Below are 25,845 nucleotides of genomic sequence, written 5' to 3'. Positions count from 1 at the left end.
AAAGGAGGTACCTGTAGGGAACAGTTAGTGAATGGGACAATTTATGTAGAGAGGCAGGTTCATATAAAGGAACCAATGACTTGATGTTGTAGGACCAGAGGACTTAACTTTTGGATTTTGGAAAGGCAATCAATCTCTCCTGCCTTTGCCTCACCCCGTAATGGTATATGTCTCCTAAATGGATGGTTATCTGGATCATCCATTTGGCAGAACACAAAAACTATGAAATATTGCCCTGGAACAAAACATAGGTATCCTTATGAGATTATTTAAGGCTATGTTTTTAAAGCCAGCTGAGACCACAAAGACCTTTGATGCAAGGTACTACAATTTTGATATGAGGTACTACAATTTTCCTAGGCATTTCTGGGAAGTTTGCATCTCACTGTGAGGCTGTAAATCAAGTCCCATATCCACTATCTGTGTCACACAGTGTCAGCATCCTTAGATCAGTTGGTGAGAAGCTGTAGCAAGAAAGGGCTCCCCATATTTCCCTGCAATATGTCTCTTCTCTGATGAGGGTTCGTGATGTTTCACTAGTTTTACCACTTCCCAGGGATTCTAAGGCAATGATTGGTGGGGAAACAAGGTATTATCTGTTACTTCTGTTCTCAAATCTGTCCTTTGGGATCTTTAAGAATTAGAATTAATTGAAAAAAGGGAAGTAGGGAGAAAAGGAAGGTGGGAAGGCCTGATTCACCCCTTGGCTAACTTTGTAAATATATTGAACTCTTTTAGGGGTATCGGTTGGAGTCTGTGACTCTTCTTGTCCATAAATTTCCCAGAGTCCAAGAACCCAAGGCTCTGCAGAGATGGGCATAGTCCATACAGTGACAGCCCCTTGGAAGTTTGGATAAGAAACTTCTCAAGGCTCATGAGATAATCCAAACTGAGCAAATGGCAAACAAAAAGTATAGTTATTAAATGCATTATTGGCCTGAATTTTTTTTTCTTAATTTCAATTTTCTAGAGCCGACCTCCAGACATTAAAGCATGTTAGTGCCATATGCAATGGATGGCGGAAACATTAACACTCACTTGGGACTTTTATCTAATACTTTATAATTAGGAGTATCTTGCATCTATGAGATGATTTGGGAGTTAAAGTTTATTTTTTTAAAAAGGCCACTAGACCAAAGGACAACTCTGAATAGAGAAGAGAATGCATATAGGACATTGATGAGTACCTGAATCCATCTGGCTTTTCCTAGTCCCCCTTCCGCACTCCAGCTACTAGTGTCTTTCCCTTAGAAATTCCTTCATCTATTTTGTATTTATCTTACTTGATCCCACTTATTTTCATGATATTTCCTTGTTTAGAATGTGAGGTTTTTGTAGGGGAGAGGGAGGATAGGCATTCTTTTACCTTTTATTGTATTCCTTGTCTTGTCGTGGATTTAGCACTGAATATAGAGTATTTGATTGACAGGATGGATAGAAGGATGTATAGTTGCTGTCAGAGACTAGACAAGTCCAACTAGACAGGAAGATACACTGTTGAGGAACAATGAGTGTAATTCTGTGATGGGAGAAGAGGTAAGGGGATACCATCAAAGTACCCAACTGGCTATGAAGTAAGGTGTATTTTGGGAGATAAGTAGACCAGTCAAGCTGAAGAGTTGTGTGACTGTTGGGGAAAAGTGGGTGGAACAATCTGACTGGTGATGAAATTACATGTTGGAGAACAATGAGTGGATCATTCTGGCTGATGGGTATGGTGAAAGTTGAGAAACAAAAAATAGGACCTATCTGGCCATAGAGATCCATAGAAGGATCAATGAGCAGACCAAATCATTCTGGCTTGATAGGAAGGTGCATGTTCAAGGACATTAAAATGAACAATCTGCCTGGAAAAGAGAAAGGATTGTTGAGCACCAGTGAGTAGTACACTTGGACTGGAAAAGGGTGTGTTTGGAGGGGACAATAACAGAATCAGACTAGCAACAGAAGAGGGTTCATGGTAGAGGCAGAGTAACTCAATCAGCCTTGCTTGAAAATGAAGCTGGTGGAAGATTTTGAATGGAACAATCTGGTGGTGAAGATGGTATACATTAGGAGATATTGAGTGGACTAGTAGCGCTGGAGAGGAAGATGGTTTCTAGGAAGGGACAGAGAGATGAAATTTTGGCAAACTGTGGAGAATGCTAGAGTCCAAGCATTCCTGGGATTCATATCAGTAAAAGAAACCGGGATAGAGAAAAGGGAGGGAAGTGGCCTATCTGTGAGTTCCTGTGTGACAATATAATGGAGTGCAACAATATAATGGAGATGAGTAGAGGTTATGATCTCTTCCAAAGCTCATGTGCAGAAAAACAAATTTGGATACAAGTTATAGAGGGCCCAGGCCAACCTCTTAGGATTGATCTGTCTTGAGACACTCCCTTACTAACTAAAAATGTCCTGGGGTGCAAAGAATCCTTGGGACTCCAAATCTCCCAGAGACACTATTCCTGCAAATGTCTTAATTTCTCTAAGCTTCAGTTTTTCCATCTATAAGAGGGGAATAATAATGCATGTACTTTCTACCTGAGAAGACTTTTGTGAGAGAAGTTTCAGAAACTTTACAAGCACTATGGGAATGCTCATTATTGTTGGACCAGAGCCCTAGAGCAAGAGGTCTTAACCCTTTGGTGTCATGGATCCCATATCTAATGAAGCCTGGGAACTCTTCCTCAGAATAATGCTTTCAAATGCATAAAATACAAAGGAAATTATATTGAAATATAGTTATCAAAATATTAGAAAATCAAGTTGATGGACTCTAAATTAATTATGTGTCCAGTGGCCCATTGTGAGATATTAGCTCAAAGCCTGGGACAAGGGAACAGGACTGGGACTAGGGAGGGACAAACCTGAAAGATCTGAAGAAGAGATCTGCCCTGCCTTTCTGAGAAATCTTCACCCTAAGATCTACTCTCCCTTGTCTTCTTCCTGGCAGGCCATGAATGCGCTCTATGAGATCCAATATTGCAGAGAACACACCGAAGTCATGCAGTTCCTGTACCCACAGCTCCTCCTGGGCCTTCTTACTCAGATGCACTACATGTTTGAACTTGGCCTAACTGATCCACCGAAGATAAATGAGACGTCACAGGAGGCAGAGCCAATGTCCAGCCCTCTGAGGTAAGGGCCACAGCTTGTGGTTTGGTAGAAAGCTGTGACCACTGGGTCCCACTAATTCTAGAGGTAACTTTGGGAAACTCTTTTCCTCTGAGACTTAGTGGCCTCCTTTATAAAGTCATAAGTGGCTTATATGACTTCTATAGAAAAAATTTTATTTCTATAAATCATATAATATAGAAAAAAATAGAACAGGTGACTTCTCGGGTTCCTTCCACCTCTTACTTTCTGTTCTAAGGTTCCTTCCTGCTCTGCCTCTAGATATTACATGATCTGAGGTCCCTTCCAACAGCAGCAGTCTAGACCTGTGGTGGGTTTCCAATTGAAATGGTCATTAAACCATACATATGTAAGGATCTCTACCTACATACTGACTTTAAAAACTAAACGTTATCATTCTCTCTGTTCTATTATTTTTTCTTTATTTTGCTAAACATTTCCCAATTAGCTTTTAATCTTGTTCAGACACACTTGGGAGTGCTGTAACCACAGTGAGGCTGCACATCTGACACCTCTGGTCTATGATTCTATGAGTATTATTAAGGAGAAAAAGCTGCCTGGGGCAGATCACAGAAAGAAAGCTTATTGATTCCATTTAATTCAACAAGTTACTTGCTAAACCCTGGCACATTACTCTATATCGTAAGAGGCTATTTCTAAGATGACATGGTTTAGTACTGTCTCAATTTAGGTACTAAAATACTGAATAAGAAACGGAAAGAGCATTTGACTAGGACTTAGCAACCTGAGTTCAAATTCTGTCGATGCCAATCACTGGCTGTATGACCCTGAGTGAGTTTCTTCCCCTCTCCAAGTCTCAGTCCCATCCTCTGTTAATTCATCTCCTGGGAGCTCCCTTCCAACTATGACAGTCCCTAAATCTGCCAATCTATCACCTTCTTTATTTACCCACTCTGTCTTTCACACTCACACCTGCATTCTCAACATCTTTTTTTTTTAAAAAAAGTAAGTTGTAGAGCAAAGGTTTCCAAGTTCTCAATTCACACCCACCTTCCCTCTCAAAATTTTCCACTCAAAAGATGCAACATTTTGGGGTTGCTTTTTTTCCTGAACCAATTTAAAATGAAGGAGACTCGACATGGACTGAATTTTTGTTTCTCTAAGAGTTTCTAATTGCAAACAAGAAGGTTTCCCATCACTCAGGCAATGGTAACAGTGCCCTCTGCCAAGGCTCTAGTGTCTGACAGACTTGCGCCTTTAGAAATGTAAACCTTAGAGCCTCCTGTTCATATCATAGGTTCCACCAACCAAGCTTCCTCATAGTTCATTAAAATTTAAGCTTCAGAGCTGATCCTTAGAATAGCAAGCAAACTTAGAGCAATAGAGGAAAGAATGTCCTCTACTGGATTAGGAATTAGGGAACCAGAGTGCTTTACTATTAGCTAGCTGGGTGACCTTAGTTGGGTAAGTTCACTCTTCTCCAGGCCTCAGTTTTCTCATCTGTAAAATGAAAAGATTGGACTCTAGGACAGGTTTGTAACCTTTTTTATATCATGATCTCTTCTGCACACACACACACACACACACACACACACACACACACACACACACACACTCCCCCAGCTGTTTGGCAGTCTGGTGAAGGCTATGGATTGTTTCTTGGAATAATGTTTTTAAATAATAAAGTACATAGGGTCACAAAGAAAATTATATTAAGTAGAATCTATTGAAAAATGCTGAAATAGAGTTATCAAAATATTTTTCCAAAAACAGTTCACAGACCCTATGTTAAGAACACCTAGACTAGATATTCTCTGATGCTATGAGTCTTACTAATAAGAAGGAGTTGGTTTTGCCAAAGTGGAAATTTTGGGAACTTCAGGGAGAAGGAACTACACTATACCACAAGTGGCAACTGTGCTTAGGTGGCAAAGGGGTTAGAAGACTGGACCTGAAGTCAGGAAGACCTAAGTTCAAATCAAACCTCAAAACATAGCCATGACCCTGGGCCAATCATAATTTCTTTCTGCCTCAGTTTCCTCATCTGTAAAATGTGGCTAATGGAAGTATATATCTTCTCCTGGGGTGGTTGTAAGAGTCAAAAGAGACAATATACATAAAGCATTTTGCTCCTTAAAGTGCTACATAAATACATGAATGCCACTTATCATCACTGTCATCATCATCATCGCCATTTTAGATTTTATAATACAGTGGAGGAAAGCCAGGCACCCTTTAGATTTGGAAAAGCAGATGTCAAAGGGAAAACAGATTTCAGGGGAAGGATAAATAGAATTTTATGAACTAAGATTCTACAAAGGAGGAATAGAAGATGCTCAGGAAGAAAATGCTAGAGATACAGAGAAATAATTCCAATGGGAAGGCAAAACACAGAAGCCACAAAGATTGTAATGAATGTTATGTCCAATTTTACAGTTGGAGCAACTGAGCCAAAAAATGGTTAAGTGACTTTCCCAAGGTCACACAGTTAGAGCATATCTGGGACTGAATTTGAACTCGAGTCTTCCTGACTCCAGGCCCAGAGCCCGATTCACTGTACCAACTGGCTACCCATAGTTAAAGAAACTGGGAATGTTTATCATGAAGAAGAGAAGAGATTGGAAGAGGGAAAGGAGAGTTAGAATAGACTGAGGGCTCTCTACTGACGAGAGATCAGACTTGCCCCTTGTGGTGCCTGATGGAAGAACCAGGAGCAAGGAGACGAGGTAGAAAAGACTCATTTAGCGTAAATGTCAGGGAAAGATCAGTCACAATTACAGCCATCCAAAAGCTGACTGGGCTTCCTCAAGAGGTGGTGTATTCCCCTTCAAGGAGAGGGCATAGGAATACACAGCAGGTATATTGTACTGGGAGTTCTTTATCAGGTAGGGATTAACCTAGATGAGGTCCCTTCCAAATCTATAATTTTGTGATTCTGTGGCCTGTGGTGAGATATTGTATATGTATGTATGTATGTAATAGGCATATACATTTATATACCTATACATAAATGCATATATGTATATGTATGTACATACATATATACATTTATATACATACATGCTTGTGTGTGTATATATAGGTATATATAACTCTCTATTTTTCCTGTGTCACCTTGGGCCAGTCACTTGACCTCTCTTGGATTCCAAGCGGTCCTCTTTACTGAGCCTTCCAGCTTCTTACTCTGACCAGCAAGAAGGGATATCCTGGTAAATGTTTAACTACCAGCTCTCCAGGAGAAACAAATGTACAGACATGCTTCTAAGTTAAATCTACATTAAGATTTCTCCTTTTTTTTTTAAAAGTCTAGCCAATCAACAAAACAATAAACTAAGCCTTGATTTGTAGCTGCTTTCTAGGGTTGGAATACTCACACTGAAAAATTAGCAGCAGTGCCTTGGAGTCCTTACATGCTGACTCTAGTGCACCCCTGGTCGTAATTCTAATATTCAGTGTTCTCTATTCCAGCATTCTGTTTTCTTCTAGGTCCAACAGTCCCCATTCTATGTTCGAAGGGTCTATATTCCAACTTTCATATTCTTTACTTCCTGCCCTTGCCTATTCAGTTTGTTTTCTCACTATTTGTGGTCTTTTTTTTTTTTTTTTTTACAAAATCAATGTTAAAAACTTGTTGCTCTGTTCATCCTATGCAGCCTTCTTGAAGTATAAGTAAGCTAAATTAGTAGAAAAAGAGGCAAAGTTATTGAAGGGGTAGGGTCCCTTCAGTGCCTGTCCTCAGAGAACCCCACATCTCAAGAGATGATCCCTGGCCCTCTCTACCTTGTATTTCAGTATTCTAAGTTCCTGGAGGGTCAAGGAATCTAGTCTTACTTCCTCCTTTCCCTCCCATAAATCCTATAGTACAGGACTGAGAATGCAGTAGGTGCTCAGTAAATGTCTGATGTCTGATTCCACAGTTAAGAGAGTGGAAAGGAGTAGTGGGTTTCAGAAGGCAGAGGTGTGAGTCCCACTTCTGAAATTTCCTAGTTGTGCCATTGTTGGGGGTGTAAGCTCAGTTTCACTTGGATAGTCTCGGGCATGTAAAGGTGAGGACTTCTAAACCTCAGAGTTCTCATGAGGCCCCCCAGGGAACAGCTGGGAATTGAGGTGTGAGACACGGGCTATCTCGTGCATTTCCGCCTCTTCTCCATGGGAATCTTGCTGGGGAGAGCATCCCACCCTTGAGATTGGCCCATGGTCTGAGCACACCTATCGTTGACTAGCTAAGGGGTGAGAGCAGGCACGGTATTCATGTGCAAACTATGCGGCGGGAGAGCTTAAGTAGGGACAGGAAAGCCTGAAGGCGCTCTTCGTGCTGAGGGGCCCTTAGAGGGCAGAGGGTCCCTCCCCTCTCCTGCTCCCAACCTCTTCCTGTACGATCTTTGCTCCTTGGGAGGAGGAGGATTCCTCTTTCCTGAGGAAGAATTCACCCTGCACATGTACCCAAGACCCTGAATAAAGCCTAACCCTTGTTCGACTCTGGAAAGTCTCTTCTCTCAATACGTTTATCTGGTTTGGCCACCAAAGACCTGCGACAGGTGAAAGGTAAGACTCGGGTAGCCCATTGGCCTCAAGGCCGAACATGCCATGACCATGAATAAGTTCATTTAACCTCACTTAAGCCCCAATTTACACATCTCTAAAATGGAGTTCAAAGTTCTTGTACTATCTCACAGGGTTAATATAAGGAAAGTGCTTTGTAAACTTTTAAACCCTATAGAAATGAGAGCTATTATTATCATTGTGCATTATTAATAAGTGATTGAGAAAATGTGTAGTAAACACACAACATGCCTGTGGAGGCCAGGTTAGGGCTAAGGGCCCGGAGTCATGGGTCATAGTTGATCCCTCTTCCCCCTGAGGGATCCAAAGAGCAAAGAGTATACAGTGGCCCTGGGACAGAAGACCCATAACCTTTGGGGAAAGGGCAGCCAAGCCTATAAAATGAAGGGCCCCCAATATCATCTCTATGACACAGATGCAGAATCGTGATGAACAATTTCAGGTCTACATCTCGTAGGCCCTCAAATATCTCCGCAGTCCCCAGGAAGGCCTCAAAATTTCAGTCGCCTTGTTTTTAGGTAAGGAGGGGGATGCTGGAATATTCTGAGCCTTCTCTCTTCCCTTCTCTCTTGTCTTCTTCTGTCCTGTTGATCTCCTTTGTCCCTTTCTTTCTCCTTTATTTTCTGCTCCAACTCTTTTTTCCTGCTTTTCTCTCCTCATTTCTCTCTCTCCCTCCCTTCTCTCTCTCTCTTCTCTCTGTCTTTCTCTCTCTCTCTCTTCTCTCTCTGTCTCTCTCTTCTCTGTCTCTCTCTTTGTTGCATGCTCTCCTCTCCCCTCTTCATTACCCCCATTTTGGCTAACTTTTCTCCCCTTTTCTTCTCTTTCTGCCTTTCAGTTTTCCTCCTTTCCTATATGTCTGTCTCCTCTCTTCTGCTTTACTCCTCTCTCTCCCTTCTCCTTTCTTTTTCTCCTCCCCTCTTCTTCCCTTAGCTTTCTCATCCTGTCTCTCCCCCTTTTTGCATCTCTCCTCTCTTCTCTTCTACTCTCTCTTGCTTTCCTTTCCTCCATTCCCCCTTTGTCTCATTTCTCTCCTCCTCTCCTGTTTCTTTCCCTTCTCTTCTTCTCTATTCCTCTCTTGTCTTTTCCTTTACTCCTCTACTCCCCTCTCCTCTCCCTTTCTTATAGCACAGCACCAACTTTGGCTGTAGATGAAATAGAAAGTTAGTCTCTGAAACCCCAGCCATCTACTAAGCACCTAACCAACCAAATGCCCATAAGGCCAACCCTGACAAAACACCCAATACAGATCCTCCTCCAACCCTCTCCTCACCCCACTCCTGACCATACCTTAACCTACCCTCAACTATATCCTGATTTCACCCCTACCCTGAGAGGAGTGCCAAACATGCCCTATGGCTGTTGCTCATTTCTATTTTCACCAATCTCCTTCCAGGGAAATGAGATCTCAATGAACCCTTTTCTTTCTTCGTCCATTCAGGTTACATCATCTCTTATTATCCTGATACAATCTTCGAGGGTGCAAGTGATTCTGACTTGGCCTTGTTCTATTACAGTAAGTCTCAAATTGGGATCAGCCCCTTCCTTTCCTGAATGCCCACTCAGTCACCATCCCATTCCATCTTCCTCTCCCTGCTTCTCTCCTTCCAGCAGCTTGGCTTCCACTAGCCCTGGGGATCTAAAACTGTGGAACATAGAAAGTTAGAGCTGGCAGTGGCTTGGTGATCACCTTTTCTAGCCTCCCTCATTTTACAGAGGAGGAAACTGAGATCCAGAAAAGGAAATCAGGCCAGCATTAGACTCCTGATCCACAGTGGTTCTCAGGTTTCACTTCATAACAAACTGACCTGTCAGGAGAGGACCTCAGCAGCAAAGGACATAAAGGGAGGAACAGTTGTACACAGCCCAAGGGTGGTGGGAGGAAGCTGACAGAGATGGTAGGCAGGACCAGAAGCCAGTCCTAAAAAAATGATTCATACGAAGGATCTTAAGGCCATTCATGGAGACTGTTCTCTCCTCCCTATCACCTTATTCTCACTCCTGCCCGGGCCTAGACCTCTGCAATCAGAAAAGCTTCTTTTTGTTGTTGTTGCCTACAAGTATATCCAAGTCTCCTCAATTTCTACCCTCTCTAAACCCAAATCCTTCCACTTCACCTTGACATTCCCTCAAGCTATTAACATATCTCTTTTCCCTTCACAGATAAAATTTTAGAAAAAGTTTATCCTTCCTTCTCATCTTATATTCACATGTCAAACCACCTGGCCTTGCCACTCGTAGGTTGTGCAACATTGGATGAGGCACCATGACCCTCTTGGATCTCCCCCATTCATCTATTTATATAGATTATAATCCCTGCCCTAACTACTTCAAAGGGATGGATGTTCTGGTAAACTAATAGAACTAGTGGACAGGCTTTGAAAGGTATAAAACAACTCAACTTGAGTCCTAGGCATGACTCTGGCACTAAATCTCTCTAGGTGACCTTGGGAAAATGTGTTGCTCCTCTCTAAGTCTTAATTTCTTTCTCTGTAAAACGATGCATTGAAACTAAATGACTAATAAGGAATAGCTTTAATATTCTTCATTCTGTACTCTACAGTTCCTTCCAATTCTAAGATTCTATATTCTAATAGTCTTTAAATTCTAAGATCTCTGCCATCACTTGTGTTCTATGTCCTAATATCCCATGTTCTAAGGTCCCTGCCAGCTCAAACATTCTGTGTTCTCACTTTCTAAGTTCTAAGGTCTCTTTCATCTCCAGTGTTCTATGATGTGACATCCTGTGTTCTAAGGTACCTGCCAGCTCAAACATTGTGTTCTAATTCTCTAAGTTCTATCTCTAATGCTCTATGTCCTAACATTCTATGTTCTGAAGTCCCTGCTGACCAGAACATTCTGTGTTCTAGCTTTCTGTGTTCTAAGGTATCTTCTCTACTGTTTTATGTTCTGAATTTCTGAGTTCTAAGTTTTCTTCTGTCTCTAGTGTTCGTTCTATGTTCTAACATCCCATTTTCTAAGGTACCCAGTAGCTCAAATAGTCTATGTTCTGACATTCTACGTTCTAAGGTCTTTTCCAGTCCTTAATGTTGTGAATTTGAAATTGAGATGCCTGGGTTCAAATCTCAGCTCCATTACCTGCTCAGTTGTGAGACTTTTGGTTAGTTATTTTACCCGTCTAAGTCTCAGTTTTCTCATCCATAAAATTAAAGTAATTATGCATTGATCACCTCAGGAGATAGTTGTGAGGGCAGTACTTTATATACCTTTGAAGTACCATGAGAACATGAGCTATATATCTGTATAGTTCACTTCAATTCAACAAATATTTGTTAAACACTTCCTAATTGTACCTAACTGGTAAAATGGGAAAAGCAGCACTTGTACTGGCTACCCCCTTGCCATGTGAGAAAAATACTATGTAAGGAAGGCCCTAAAGCTCTATAGGCTTACAAATTATACTGGTGACCTCTTCCAGCTCTACCATTCTGTGATTGAATTAAGGCCTTACCCCAACTGTAAAGGATGACACTATTCTCTTTCCCTTTCCCTGCTGCCCTTTGACCCTGCTTCAGCCTACTAGTGGCTCTGAGACTGAGCCTACTCCCTTGCCTAAAATGGGTTGGAGGGTAGAGGGGAGATATGTGTGCATACACACACATAACACACACACACACATATTTATATATATATATATATATACACACACACACATACACATATACATACATGCATCTATATGCGTGTATATCTGTATATGTGTGTATGTCTGTATGTGTACACACATGGGTTGAACTTGGGTGGGGAGGGAAGGGGCTTTTTGTCTTTCTTTGAATGCCAGTTGCATTCCACCCTCGCCCTTGCCCCAGGGAGCAAGAGACTAGAGATCCAGGGCCCAGGATCATGGAAATGGCTTGGGTGGGTCCCTGGGTAAAGGCAAAGGCAGGAAAACTCTTACTGGGCTTTCCTCACTTTGAGGTCTGGAAAAACTAAAGCAAGATCCAGATCAGACTTTACCACCATGTACCTCAACCACTTCGATGAAATATCCAAAAGGATGAACAGATCTAATACCTTGCCTATCCCACAAGACCCTCCTCCTGCCTCTATAAGTTAGGTCTCCCAATATGTTAGGTCTCCTGATTTGTGAGATCTGTCGATATATTAGGTCTCTCGATCTTTTAGGTCTCCCTATATGTTAGGTCTCCTATTATGTTATGTCTCCCGATATGTTAGGTTTCCTGATATATTAGGTCTCTGATATGTTGGGTCTCCCTATATTTTAGATCTCCCGATATGTTAAGTATCCCAATATGTTAGGTGTCCCAATCCTTATTCCCAAATTGTTTTTGTTTAATTACTTGCTTTTTTTTTATTTAAAAGGAAAAACTAGGTTCAAAGGAACCTCTGACCTCTCCTCCCCCACTCTGTTTCTATTTCCTTCCCAATGCTCCTTTCCCTCCTAAGAAGGACATGGTATAACTACCCTGGTAGACTAAGTAAGCAAGATGTCCTGGAGAACAAACTAGGACAAAGCTAGTGCAGTTCTTATTCTTTTCATAGATGGACATGTACCCCCTCTAAGCTGCTCTTATAGAAAGCTATGAATGACTGTGCTTATACTGAGCTGTAGAGATATGTAGAGGGCCAGTACAGACCGAGTCCAGAATGTGAGGTATTGTCCAGGTTTTACTTGAGATTTGTACTGACATGAGGGCTGATATTATCAGGAAAATTGGCTCACCATCCCACTTCTTGATATTCAAGGATGAGAACATGGTAACCTTGCAGGTGCACCCCAAGGTTATTGCCCTGGAGGAACTAGATTAGGAAGTACTTATATATAGACTACTGAACTATCGGTGACATAGAATTTATCTAAATCACCTGTATTTTCATTTGTCAAATTAGCTTCAGAAAGTAAGAGTGATTTGCCCAAGCCCATATAGGTGATAGGTTGAGCAGATCTTTGTGTAATGAAGTCATTAACTGTACCCTTATATAACAGTAATAAGAGAAAGAAGATGGAAGAAAATGACCCTTACAGATAATTGAGTGGTTCCTCACAAATCTCAAAACATAGTAGGGAGATAGTATGTGGCTCAATGTACCCAAGATTCCCTTAGAACTTAAATGTCGTCACTGTGACCTCATCAGCATTGTCATAGCAACCACACTCAAACAAAAGGGGAAGAACTTTATAGAAAACTGAATCTGTCTTTATAACTCTTGTGTTTTTAGATAATAATTTCTGGCTGTTCGACCCAATACACTGACATTCGCAATGTCTTCTAATCTATCCTCTTCAGCTTTGGCAAGACGGCATTCCAATGAAAGTGCAGTTTCCTTTTGACTCATACTGTGAGGACACATTCCCCCCTCCCACAGCAGGACTGACCAAAACAGATAAATATTTCTCTGATTGCTATGCTTATCCTCTAACTGACATCATTCCCTCCCCTGACGCCGTAATATTGGGGACCAAAAAAAAAAAAATAGTAGACCTTACAAGATTGTGAAAGGAGGCACCTATCAATGTCTGTAGTGCCCCAGCCTCTTCTCATTTCTTGAACATCCTCCAACAACCCTCTAGTTGATTCTTCATCACCCTAGAGTATTCAAACTACTCTATGAAAAGAAGTTCCTACAGAGATTTACTAGCTATCATTGTAAAACTATATCTGAAGTGACAAGTTCATGGGATCATAGGACTTGGGACTGCATTAAGCTCATAGCAGAGGAAACCATGGCATACCATAGTGGCTGAAGAGCCTCTGGATGTCTTGGACTCAAGAAGAGTTGTTTTCAATGCTCTTATTCAATAGACACAACGCTGACCTGGGCAAATCATTTAACCCTATTTACCTCAGTTTCCTCATCTGTAAAATGAACAGGAGAAGGAAATGGCAATCCATTCCAGTATCTTTACCAAGAAAGCCCTAAGCCAGATCAGAAAGACTTGGACACATCTGCAGTGAATGAACAACAACAGGTTTGAAAGAAAAGAATAATGAGCACTGTTTTAGACAATATCTAGCATTAATATTTAGCACTTTAAGGCTTATAATACATTTTACATATTGTGCTTTGATCTCCACAAAACAACCCTGCAAGGGAGGTAGGGGGTATTATCACCTGCCTTTTACAAAAGGGGAAACTGAGGCTAAGAGGTGGACTGATACTGTTTCTGTAGAATTCGGATCCTATTGACTTCAAGTTCATTATTCAGATACACCACCACCAGTGGAAAATGCAAGTGTCCAATCAGTCTACATGCTGGTGTGATAGGATCATCAAGAAAATATGGAGAGAAAAACCTAGGGAAAGTTCCTGGGTTGCTCTACTGGAAGTGGGAGGTCATGTCTCCCCTTCCAGTAAGGGAAAGGGTAAAGACTGATATCTGAGAGTGATGTCATGATATCTCACTGAAGAAAGAACGGTATGAGTATCTGAGTGCACAAAAAACACCAAAGTAGTCAACAGAATCCCGAAGTAAGAAATGAAAAATGTTGTCGATATTGAGTAGACATAGATACCCAGCTGAAAGTGACCACTCCATTCTGAAATCTTCCCAGCACTTTGTCTGGATCTTTTTTTGCTAATATCACTGTCACATACATAGTCATTCATTGATGCTGTCTCTTTTAACCCAGGTCATTTCTCCTTCCTGTGTCTCAGGCCTTGACAGATGGCTACACCACATGGATAGATATATAATAGATACGTGGGTGGATGCATGGATAGATAGATGGAGTGATAGATGATTAGATGGATAAATAAAAAGATAGATGTAGATATATACATAAAAACATACAAGGGACACAGGCTGGTGTTGTGGATAGAGCACCAGGGAAGGAGTCAGAAGGACCTGTGTTTGAATCTCACCTCAGACACTTGACACTCACTAGCTGTGTGATCATCAACATGTTCTTTAATGACAATTGCCTCATCCTGGGTCATTTCCAGGCATCCATATATATATATATGTGTGTGTGTGTGTGTGTGTGTGTGTGTGTGTGTGTGACTTTAATCCTGAGTCAAAATCATTCATGTTATATCTCCTAACCCAGGTTATTTCTCCTTGCTGTGTCTCAGGTCCTCCTAGATGGCTACAGCACATGGATAGATGGATAGATGGAAGGATGGAGGTATGGGTGAATGGATGGATGGATAGATAGATGATTACATGAATAAATAAAAAGATAGATATAGATAAACACCTACACACATACATGGGGCAGTTGTTGGTACAGGACAGGGGTCGGGAGGACCTGACTTCAAATCTCACCTCAGACACTTGACACTCACTACCTGTATGACCTTGGGCAAGTCACTTAACCTTGATTGCCTCATCCTGAGTCATCTCCAGTCATCCTGAAGAATATCTGATCACTGGATTCAGATGGCTCTGGATGAGAGCTGAGCCTGGTGATTTGCACAGCCTTCCTCCACTCAAAACAAACACAAGTGAAGCAATGCCATTATTTCTCTCATGGAATGGTCTTCTTCAGCGATGAAGGATAAAAAAAGCACATACATATATCATACATATATACATGCATATACATACATATATACACACATAAGGGTTTATATAAGTTTAAATGTATATATGGATATATATACAAGGCATGTTCTTCTACGAAAAATTCACCTAATTTATACTTATTTCCTCCACCCCCATTGATAGTACTACTATTTGTGTTGTCAGACAGATTTTTGGATAGTAAGCTCCCACCTCTTTTTTCTAACCTAAGGAGAGTGGGAACTTCAGGACAGGGAGAAAAAGCCAGCTGGGATACACTGGGGTCTCGATGCCAGAACATAGGGAGTTCAAGGTTTTGGGTCACAAGGGGCTTCAAATCTTACACTGCAGGTACTACTACCTACTTATTCAAAGACTACCGAACTAGAGGTGATGTAGAATTTATTTAAATCACCTGTATTTTCATTTGTCAAATTAGGATCAAAGAGTAAGAATGCTTTCCCCAAGGCCATATGGATGATAGGTTGAGCAGAACCTGGTGTGATGAAGTCACTACCTGCATCTTTACATAACAATAATAGTGGAAAGAGGGTGGAGGGGAATGACCCTTACACATAATGGGGTGGTTCCTCACACAGCACAAAACACGGTAGGGAGATACTATGTGGCTCAATGTACCTGAGATTCACTTTGACCTTAAAGGTCATCATAGTGACCTCTTCAGTGTTGCCATAGCAACCAGACTCAAACAAAAGGGAAAGAGCTTTGCAGTCAACTGAATCCGTCTTTATAACTCTTGAGGGAAAAATTGTTATTAGATAATACAGGCTTAGCTGTCTGACCCCACACACTGACTTTCACGACGTCTTCTGATAATATACCTCTTCAGCTTTGGCAATAAGACATCCTAAGGAGAGTGCCCTCTCTTTTGACTTTTGCTGTGAGGACACATTCCGCCCTCCAACAGTGTGTCTGACGAAAACAGGTAAATCTTCCTCTGCTTGGTATGCTTCTCCACCAACTGATATCACTCCCTCCCCTCACTCCCTACTATTGACAACCAAAAAAACCAAAAACCAAAAACCAAAAAACATGGTAGATCCTACAAGATTGTGAAGGGAGGCACATATTAAAGTCTGTAGTGCCCCAGCCTCTTATGATTTCTAGAACTTCCTCCAACAACCTTCTAATTGATTCTCCATCACCCTAGAGTATCCAAACTGCTCTATGAAAAGAGTGTTCCTACAGAAATTTACTGTCAGCATAAAACAATGTCTGAAGTGCCAAGTTCATGGGATTATAGAATGTAGGACTGCACTAGGCTTAGAGCAGAGGAAACCATAATGGCTGAAGAGTGCCCTGAATGCCTTGGATGCAAGAAGACTTCAAGTCTCACTTTCAACAGGCACGACTTTGACCTGGGCAAACCGTTTATCCCTTTTTGGCTTAGTTTTCTAATCTGTAAAATGAACAGGAGAAGGAAATGGCAACCCACTCAAGTCTCTTTACCAAGAAAACCCTAGCTGGGAAAACAAAGAGTTGGACATACCTGAAGTGAATGAAAACAACAGGTTTGCAAGAAAAGAATAATGAGCACTGTTCTAGACAATAAGTAGCATTTATACTTAGCACTTCTTACAAAACACTTTACATATTGTGACTTGATCTCTACAAAACAACCCTATAAGGGAGGTAAGGGTTATTACCATTCCCCTTTTACACAAGGGTAATCTGAGGCTGAGAGGTGGAGTGACATTATTTCTGTAGAGTTCGGGTTCTATTGACTTCAGGTTCATTATTCAGCTATGATACCACCTAGCTGGAACATGTAGAGTTTGAGGTACCTATGCTAATGCAAGTGTACAGTCAGTCTACTTGCTGTGATTACAGGATGACCAAGAAAATATGGAGAGAAAACCCTAGGGAAAGTTACTTGGCCTGCTATTCTGGGAATGGGGGGTCATGTCTCCCCTCCCAGAAGGGAGAAGATAAAGACTGATATCTGAGAGCGATGTCATGAAAAGTCACTGAAGAAAGAAGGGCATGAATATCTCAGTATTCAAAGAGGGGAGAGACGCCAAAGTAGTCACTAGAATCAAGAAGTAAGATATGAAAAATGTGAATATTGAAGATACCTACTTGCTCAGCTGAAACTGATCATTCCATTCTCAAATGTTCCCTAGCATTTTGTCCAATTCTCTTTTTTGCTACTATCACACTCACTTCTGTTGGACTTAGTTATTCATTCATTCTGTGTCTCCTAACCAAGGTCCTTACCCCTTGCCATGTCTCAGGCCCTGCTAGATGGCTACATCACATTGCTAGATTGATGGATGGATGGATGGATGAATGGATGAATGGATGGAAGGATGGACAGATAGATGATTAAATTGATAAAAAGATAGATGTAGATATATACATACACACATACAAGGGTGCAGCTAGGTGGTGCAGTGGATAGAGCACCAGGGCAGGAGTCAGGAGGACCTGACATCAAGTCCCACCTCAGACACTTGAGACTTACTAGCTGCATGATCTTCAGCAAGTCACTTAATCCCAATTGCCTCATCCTGAGTCATCTCCAGTCATCTTGATGAAGATCTGATCAATGGATTCAGATGACTCTGGGGGAGAAGTGAGGCTGGTGACCTGCACAACCCTCACTCATTCAAAACAAACTCCAGTGAAGTCATGTCATTATTTCTCTGATGGCATGGTCTTTGGCAACGAAGGAAAAACACACACATATGAATAATACATATATACATGCAGATATATAGATACACACATATATACACATATGAGTATATTATATATATTATGTAAGTGTATAAATATATATATATGTATGGCATGATGTTCTATGAAAAATGAATCTAACTAATAATTATTTACCCCACCCCCATCAATAGTGCTCCTATTTGTGTTGTCAGAAAGATTGTTAAATAGGAAGCTCCCACCTCTCTTTCCTAATCTAAGGGAGAGTGGAGACTTCAGGACAGGGAGAAAAAGACAGTTGGAGCATGCTGGGATATGGATGCCAGAGGATAGGTAGTTCAAGGTTTTTGGCTTCAAACCCTATACTGCAGGTGCTACTACCTACTTTTTCGTAGACTACTGTATTGTGATTTCAAAAGGGGTTTGGATTCGTCCAATTATGTATGATTAAGGAAATTTATGGTTCAGATTCGCACCTACAATAAGACACATTTGAGGAGAAGAAGCTGGATATTTTATTGATTTACAGAAAAGGCAAATGCATGAACAGTTTAGAGCTACAGCAGAAATAATTAATATAGCCTAATACTAATATAATTATGGCAATATTAATATAGATGTAAGAGGAAATAGAAAAACATCACCAATTCGAGGAGCACCAACACCTGAATTGCATCAGCTGGGGAATCCCAGGATACAGCGTTCAGGGTCTGAATTGGGAGCAAAGAGGTCCCAGGCAGAGTGTCCTCTCCATGGGTGAGATTCCGAGGACTTGCACTAAGCGAGGGGAGTTTATAGGGACCTAGACAAAGAAGGCTTTTTGCCAACGGCTCCGCACACTGTTCCAAGCTAGTCAGGCACATGGCCATGGGAATGCAGGTGTTTGTTCGTCAAGGACATATCATACGGGGGCCACAAGATATAAGCTAATTAATCATATACTGGGAGGACTAGCCAGATCCTCCAAGTATTATCTATGTGTTCCGGGAGTGGCTAGTTCCCAAAACATTAATACATAGGCGACTCGCGCACATTATGTTCCTTGAGAGGTCACCAAAAGGACAGAGTGAACTTACTTTATTCAAGGGATATGAAATATTCCTTCAACTACTGAACTAGAGGTGACATAGGATTTTTGTAAATCACCTGTATTTTCATTTGTCAAATTAGCTTCAGAGATTAAGAATGGTTTGCCCAAGCCCATATAGGTGATATGTTGAGCAGATCCTAGTTTAACAAAGTCATTAATTGTACCCTTACATAACAGTAATAATGGAAAGAAGATGGAGGAGAATGACCCTCACACATAATGGTGTGGTTCCTCACAAAGCTCAAAACATAGTAGGGAGACACTATGTGACTCAATGTACCCAAGATTCTCTTTCACCTTAAAGGTTGTCACTGTGACCTCATCAGTGTTGTCATGACAACCAGAGTCAAACCAAAGGGGAATGGCTTTGCAGTCAACTGAATATTTCTTTATAACTCTTGAGTGAACAAATGTTATTAAATAAGACAGTCTTAACTCTTCGACCCCATACACTGACATTTGCGACATCTTGTAATATATCCTCCTCGGCTTTGGCAAGAAGGTATCCCAAAGAGAGTGCCATTCTCTTTTGACTCTTGCTGTGAGGACACAGTCCCCTTGTGTCTCTAGGTCTGATGAAAACACATAAATCCTCGTCTGCCTGGTATATGTCTCCACCAACTGATAGTCAAAGAGGGGAGAGAGACACCACCATAGTCAAGAGAATCAGGAGGAAAGATGTGAAAAATGTTGTGGATACTGAATAGACATCGATGCCCAGGTGAAAATGATCACTCCATTCTTAAACCTTTCTTAGCACTTTGCATCTATTTTTTGATACTATCACTCTCACTTCCATTGGACGTAGTTATTCGTTCATCTTGTATATCCTAATCCTGGTCATTTCTCCATGCTCTGTCTCAGGCCCTGCTAGATGGTGACACCACATGGATAGATGCCTAGATTGAAGGATGGGTGGATGGATGGAGGCAGGGAGGGATGGACGGATAGATAGGTGATTTGATTGATAAATAAAAAGATAGATGTAGATATAGTCATACACACATTCAAGGGGCAGCTAAGTGGTGCAGGGGATAAAGCACCAGGGCAGAAGTTAGGAGGACCTGAGTTCAAATCCCACCTCAAACACTTGACACTTACTACCTGTGTAACCTTGTGAAACTCACTTAACTCAAATTCCCTCATCCTTTGTCATCTCCCATCATCCTGATGAATATCCCATCAATGGATTCAGATGGCTCTGGAGGAGAAGTGAGGCTGGTGACTTGCACAGCCCTCACTTGCAATACATACTCCAGTGAAGTCGTGGCATTATTTCTCTGATGGCATGGTCTTCTTTGGCAACAAAGGAAAAACACACACACACACATATATATGCATAATACATATATACAAGCTGATATATAGATAGACATATATATACATATATGAGTATATTATATAGGTATATACATATAAATATTTAAAAATATATGTATATATATATATCACATGCTGGAATATGAAAAATGCACCTAACATAGTTATTTATCCCATCCTCAACAATAGTGCTCCTATTTCTGTTGTCGAAAGATTGTTCGATAGGAAGCTCCCACCTCTTTTTCCTGATCAAAATGAGAGTAGAGACTTCAGGACATGGAGAAAAAGACAGCTAGAGCACTCAGGTGTCTGGACGTGAGAGGATAGGGAATTCAAGGTTTTTGGTCACAAGGGTCTGCAAATCTTATACTACTGGTACTACTACCCATTTAATCATAGATTACTGAACTAGTGGGGACATAGAATTTTTCTAAATCACCTGTATTTTCATTTGTCAAAATATCTACAGAGAGTAAGAATGATTTGTCCAAGGCCATATAGGTGATAGGTTGAGCAGATCCTCGGTAATGAAGTCACTAACTATACTCTTACATAACAGTAACAGTAGAAAGGAGGTGGAGTGTAAGGCGTTTGGAACTCTCAGGTTATCAGGGTCATGGTGTCCTTGGGAGAAATCTCTTGACGTCATGTCTTTGCGTGACTTATGTGATGGGCCACCCTTATGCAATAACCGATCTTCACAATTTTCTTCAGCAAGAGCAACAACAGCCAAGCACATCAGCTCAGCACACAGTGTAGAAGAGCTTCTTGCATGCATGGAAGTAGAATGCCTATGTGTACTCTGAGCTAGCTGAGAATAAATGGAGTGCATACCATTCTTGCTCCCTCCTCATTGATTCCTCCCGGAGGAAACATCTTACTCAGGCATAAGATCTTTGGGGAACTCAACATTTTGGCTTCTAATGTGGGGCTCCTCTAAAAGACACTCGGTTCCAGAGTTGGAGGAGCGGACAGCTCCAGGAAGCGCGCACCTGGATCGAGCAGCCGCAAGAAGGACCGTCACTCATTGTTTCACAGGCAGCGGGAAGCACCTGGGGCAAACTGATTTTTTGGAACAATTCTTCTGTGGTAAGTTGTGTAAACGTCGTTTTAACACAACTTATCATAGGGCAACACCTAGTCACTTCACAAAAGGAATCATACGTAAGATCCTAAAAATGCAGGGCTGCTCAGTACGCCCGTCGCAGATTTCAGAATTTTTGGAAACCGGGTATAAAGCCTGCTGGTGGCTGGTTGATAATCCTTCTTGTGACGTAGCATCAGGGAAGGTGGTAGGGGAGCAACTTTCAGAACTTCATAGAGAAAGGCCTGAGGAGGTCCCTATAGAAACTTTCATCATTTACAGTCAGGTTAAGACGGGGCTCACAGACCCGCTCTGCTTAACTGAAAGGCGTGCTTTTGAGGCTCAAACTCAAACTTGCACACAATGCCCCTCGAGGGCCGACACGCCACCCACAGAGGAGACAGTAACTAACAACATTTACCCTTCCCTTAGAGAATACTCAGAGGAAAAAGGAGAAATACATGAACTTTCTCAAAAAGTGGGCAAGTTAGCCAGTATGGTTACAAGTTTAGGAATGCTAATGAGAAAGTTAGAAAATAAGGAAGTAGAACCGCACTCTTGTGAGCAGAACATTGAAGAGGAAGTTAAGAAAACAGAGATGACACCACCACCTAGTGGATTATGGCAAGAAGTGCTGCCCTCCGCACCCCCAGCACCAACTAATGGGTACCAACAGATGACAGAGAGAAATAGACAAGAAAGAAAGCGTGAGGACGGTCTAGTTATGTCTGTGTTACAGACAGAGGACGGCACTCGTTCTCATGAGGCAGTACAACCCATTCTGATCAAAGAGATAAAGAAGACCCTAACTACTTTCGGCTTAAAATCTCCCTTTGTGAAATTACAGTTGAAATCACTGATGACTTACGTACTCACTCCTAGTGACTGCAAACTTGCCATTCAGGCTTTATTGACCCCCAGACAAGCAGTACAATGGGAGGCGTTGTATGCTGAGGCTTGTCGACAGATGTCAGTAACACATCATCAGGATGCAGAAAATTCTCAGAGATATTTCCAACAGATATTGGGCACAGGGGAATTTAGTACAGATAATACACAAATTAATTTTCCCATAGAAATATATGAGAGAATTGCTCAATGTGTCGAGAAGGCATACGAAGGAGTTACTGTGGCAGGACAAAATGTAGAGCCTTTCACTCAAATCAGACAAAAGAATGGGAAACCTTTTGTGGATTTTCTAGCCAGAGTACAAGAGGCAGTTGCTAGAACTATGGGACCTGTAGAAGAGGCGGAGATAGTAACACAGCGGATTGTTCAAACTAACTGCAAGGCAGAATGTAAAAAAGCAATGTTAGGGCTACCAAAAAAATCCGACAATTGAGGACATGATACAAATATGTGAGAGAGTAGGGTCTACTGTTTTCGCAGCAGAAATACACCAGGAATACATGTCTAGAGGATACATGGCAGGAAGAAACATAAAAGGAGCTTGTTTGAAATATGGGAAGCTAGGACACTTCAAAAAGGAACCAGGGAGACCGACCCCACAAAGGACAGCGGCCCAAAGGCCAAAATCACCTTGCCCAAAGTGTAAAAAAACAGGTCACTGGGCCTTAGAATTCCGTTTAAACTCCCCTTGGCACCCATCCTCCCGGGCCCCTCAAACTCAGCGGGGGATGGTCGCGCAGACACTGCCTTCTGTCAGCCCGGCTACTGCACAACTGTGAAGCGACTTTGCTCGCCTTTAGGGGGAGCGCTCACTGCAAGAAAGCGCTTGTTTTCAAAGGGAAATTTTATAGTGGGTCCTTTTTACACACTCAATCTTCCCATACGGCCTGTTTTAATTAAAGAGGAGAAGGAATACTTTTGGAAATGATGCTAACATTGGTATTATGTTTGGAACACAGTGATAGAAAGTAAGCCAAAAGTATAATTTGTGCAGAGAATTTCTGACAATTTTTTTTTCAGTTTTTGGATTTTTTAAAAAATTGTCTGCATATGTGTTCTATCTTTACATGTTCTGTGTGCGTGTGTTTGTGAGTTATTACGGCATTATGGCTGGCTCCATTGTAGCTGGAATTTGGAATGTTATCTCTTTCCCTCCCCCTCCTCCCTTCTCTCTGATGACTGCAGCATCAGGGAGAAGAATGGGAGAGAGAAAGAGAGAAACTAATCTTATATTATTTAGTTTATATGATTGCTAAATGCAGTTTTACATAAGAAATACAAGGAAATAATATGTGAAGTTTTAAAGGGGCTTTAATCAAAGCCCACTAGGAGAGCAACATGGGTATGAAGTCCTTAGAAAGCATAGAAGTTTTGAAAATTATTGGAAAATTGTTGGTAAAATTCTCTCTTTCTTTCTGCCTTCTAACCCTGGCCAGGTTGTGAAGGTGGAGAGAAAGACAAGAAGAAATCGGGGAAATTTTTCCCCTCATATCAGAGAGGCAGATTGACTAGCATCTTAATTATCTCATGCCTCTTCTAAAAGAGAAAAGTTTTTGTGTAACAGGATACAACTAAAAGGTAATTATTCCGGTCATATTTTAAGTGAAACATATCACTCCTAATTGGATGTTTAAGACAGCTCAGAATTTGTTGTATTATTTGACAATAAGGCAAATTGGGAAAATGCATAAATCTGAAAATGAATTAAAAGACACCTCAGAGATAAAGCTTTGAACTCCCAAGTGGAAAGGAGGGGACTAGGTGCCACTGGACCTTGTTCCAGAGTCTCCCTCACTTCTACTTGCAGTTTCACAGCTTTTTCTCTAGTGAAATTTTCTTGAGTAAAAGTTAGAACCATTAAGATTTTTATTTTACTCTGTAATCCAGAAGTGGTGTTAGAGAAAGCAATTTGTAATGTGAATTTTGTTGAAACTAAAAGATGCTGGAAAAATTGTGTAAAGCAACTTATGTTATTTAAAATTTTATCAGTCCTACTAACCTTATCTTATAATGTTTTGTAATTGCCATTTAGAAAATCAGGTATTTTCACCTTTGCCTGTTAAAGAAGTTACAGCTAAAACAATTTGGTTATCATTTATAAAAGTTATAAGATTGTTAACTAAGTTTTTGAAGTTACTGCTTTAATGCTAAAACCTAACATTGTCAATGGCTCATTGTGTGTGGAAAGAAAGAAACTGAGTAAAAATTTTATTTAGACTGGTTCTGCGCATTCAGAACAGTCCTCCTGTATGTTTGGGGGTTGGCAGGCATGGGATCCATGCCAATTCCTTTTATTTTATAAAACTGCCAAGGCCCCTTTCCCATGTGGACAAGGTCATCAGTCTTAAGAAAGAAATTTGTTTGGCTTATATAATTCATAAAAAATGAATGGGACTTGCTTAAAAGTTGTAATAGATAGAAAAGATTTTTAACATTTGACTTTTATATCAGGACAAGTTTTAAATTTGAGAAGGAAGGATCTTTGATGGACTCCCTTATGTGTGTGAGTCCTGTTAATCTTCATTGCTTATTGCAACTCCATGGGAATACAAATAGCTGTATTTGGCTTTAAGTTATGATTAGTGAAATTTGATGTTTAAGGTAAAAGGATTTGGGACCATAAATATTTTTGTTTAGGTTTGAATTTGGGTATAGTTATTTGCATTAAATCAGCATATGAGAGAACTACCACAAGTTATTCAGAGGGAATGTGATCCTTCACTGTTAACAGGTGAAGTTTGTACCTGGAAAGGAAATACCAAGAGGACAGTTCTGGACTCATTCTAGGATGGGATCCTCCTGGTCAGTTTCCCCATTGTGTCTTTTTAAAAAGAAATGTTTCTCATCTGACTATTCCTGAGTCTGGCTATAATAGAGATACTGCATGATTGGAAAATTTCACTTCTCTCTGAATTCAAGCAGAGTCAAAGATGTTTTATCCTGTCATATTTGCTATATCACATGTCCCTACTTTTTTCTTCTATAGCAAACTCTATGATCAATTACAAGTAGTCAGTATTACAGGTGAGCCCTTTTGTGTAATCTTACTGGAAAACTTAATATTATTTTTATCTGAAATTGGAACATGTTCAGAAATTTATGTAAGTGACGAGAATCATTTTAGGATGTCCCCATTGTTTAAAAGGATTTTAAAAGCAGTAATTTTTTTTCTGTAATCAGTCTCTTACTGTTACTAATGTGAGATTCTACTATGCACTTTTAATAAAGCATTTTGTGATATCTAGGAATTCTGTAATAATTAAGAATTTGGTTTGTTCAAATACTTTAGGAATTCATATTACTTGAGGACATCGTTGTACCAAGAAAATTTTAATGAATGTTACTTTTATAAGGTTTATTCTTGTTTCAAAGTGAAAAGAAAACAATCATTTTAAAAGGTTTCAACTAATTTTCTTTATAAATGTTTAGTGACTCTCAAAATCAGGATAAAATTTAAACTGTTTTAAAGGAAGAAGATATATTTCTGGAAGAAGCGTTTCCAACCAAACCAACTAAAATTTTCATTTTCAAGATAAGGTATTGGTAAAATTAATATGTAATGATCTATGAAGCAGAAAAGATCTTGCTGTTTTGATAAGCAACAGTTGAAATTCATGTGTGAATGTACTCACAACT

The 25,845-nt window shown here is 40.6% G+C and overlaps 1 protein-coding gene across 3 annotated transcripts in view; it reads left to right on the top strand.

Moving 5' to 3' along the window:
• The window catches only part of LOC140500393 (maestro heat-like repeat family member 5), a 193,782-nt gene that overhangs the window by 126,225 nt on the left and 41,712 nt on the right, over positions 1-25,845 (top strand). For 2 of the 3 annotated variants that reach the window (XM_072602917.1, XM_072602916.1), the window contains exons 32-34: positions 2,939-3,123; positions 8,060-8,162; positions 9,083-9,157. In XM_072602917.1, coding sequence (XP_072459018.1) covers positions 2,939-3,123; positions 8,060-8,162 — 288 coding nt within the window. In that variant the 3' untranslated portion in view covers positions 9,083-9,157. Of the gene's footprint in view, positions 1-2,938; positions 3,124-8,059; positions 8,163-9,082; positions 9,158-12,843; positions 17,562-25,845 lie in introns of those variants that run through there. The other variant, XM_072602918.1, reaches the window with a different exon arrangement.

This window comes from Notamacropus eugenii, chromosome 4 (assembly GCF_028372415.1).
Source record: "Notamacropus eugenii isolate mMacEug1 chromosome 4, mMacEug1.pri_v2, whole genome shotgun sequence".
NCBI classification, from domain to species: Eukaryota; Metazoa; Chordata; class Mammalia; order Diprotodontia; family Macropodidae; genus Notamacropus; species Notamacropus eugenii.
The sequence above is the reverse complement of the archived record's forward strand: the minus strand, read 5'-3'. Positions and strand labels throughout refer to the sequence as shown.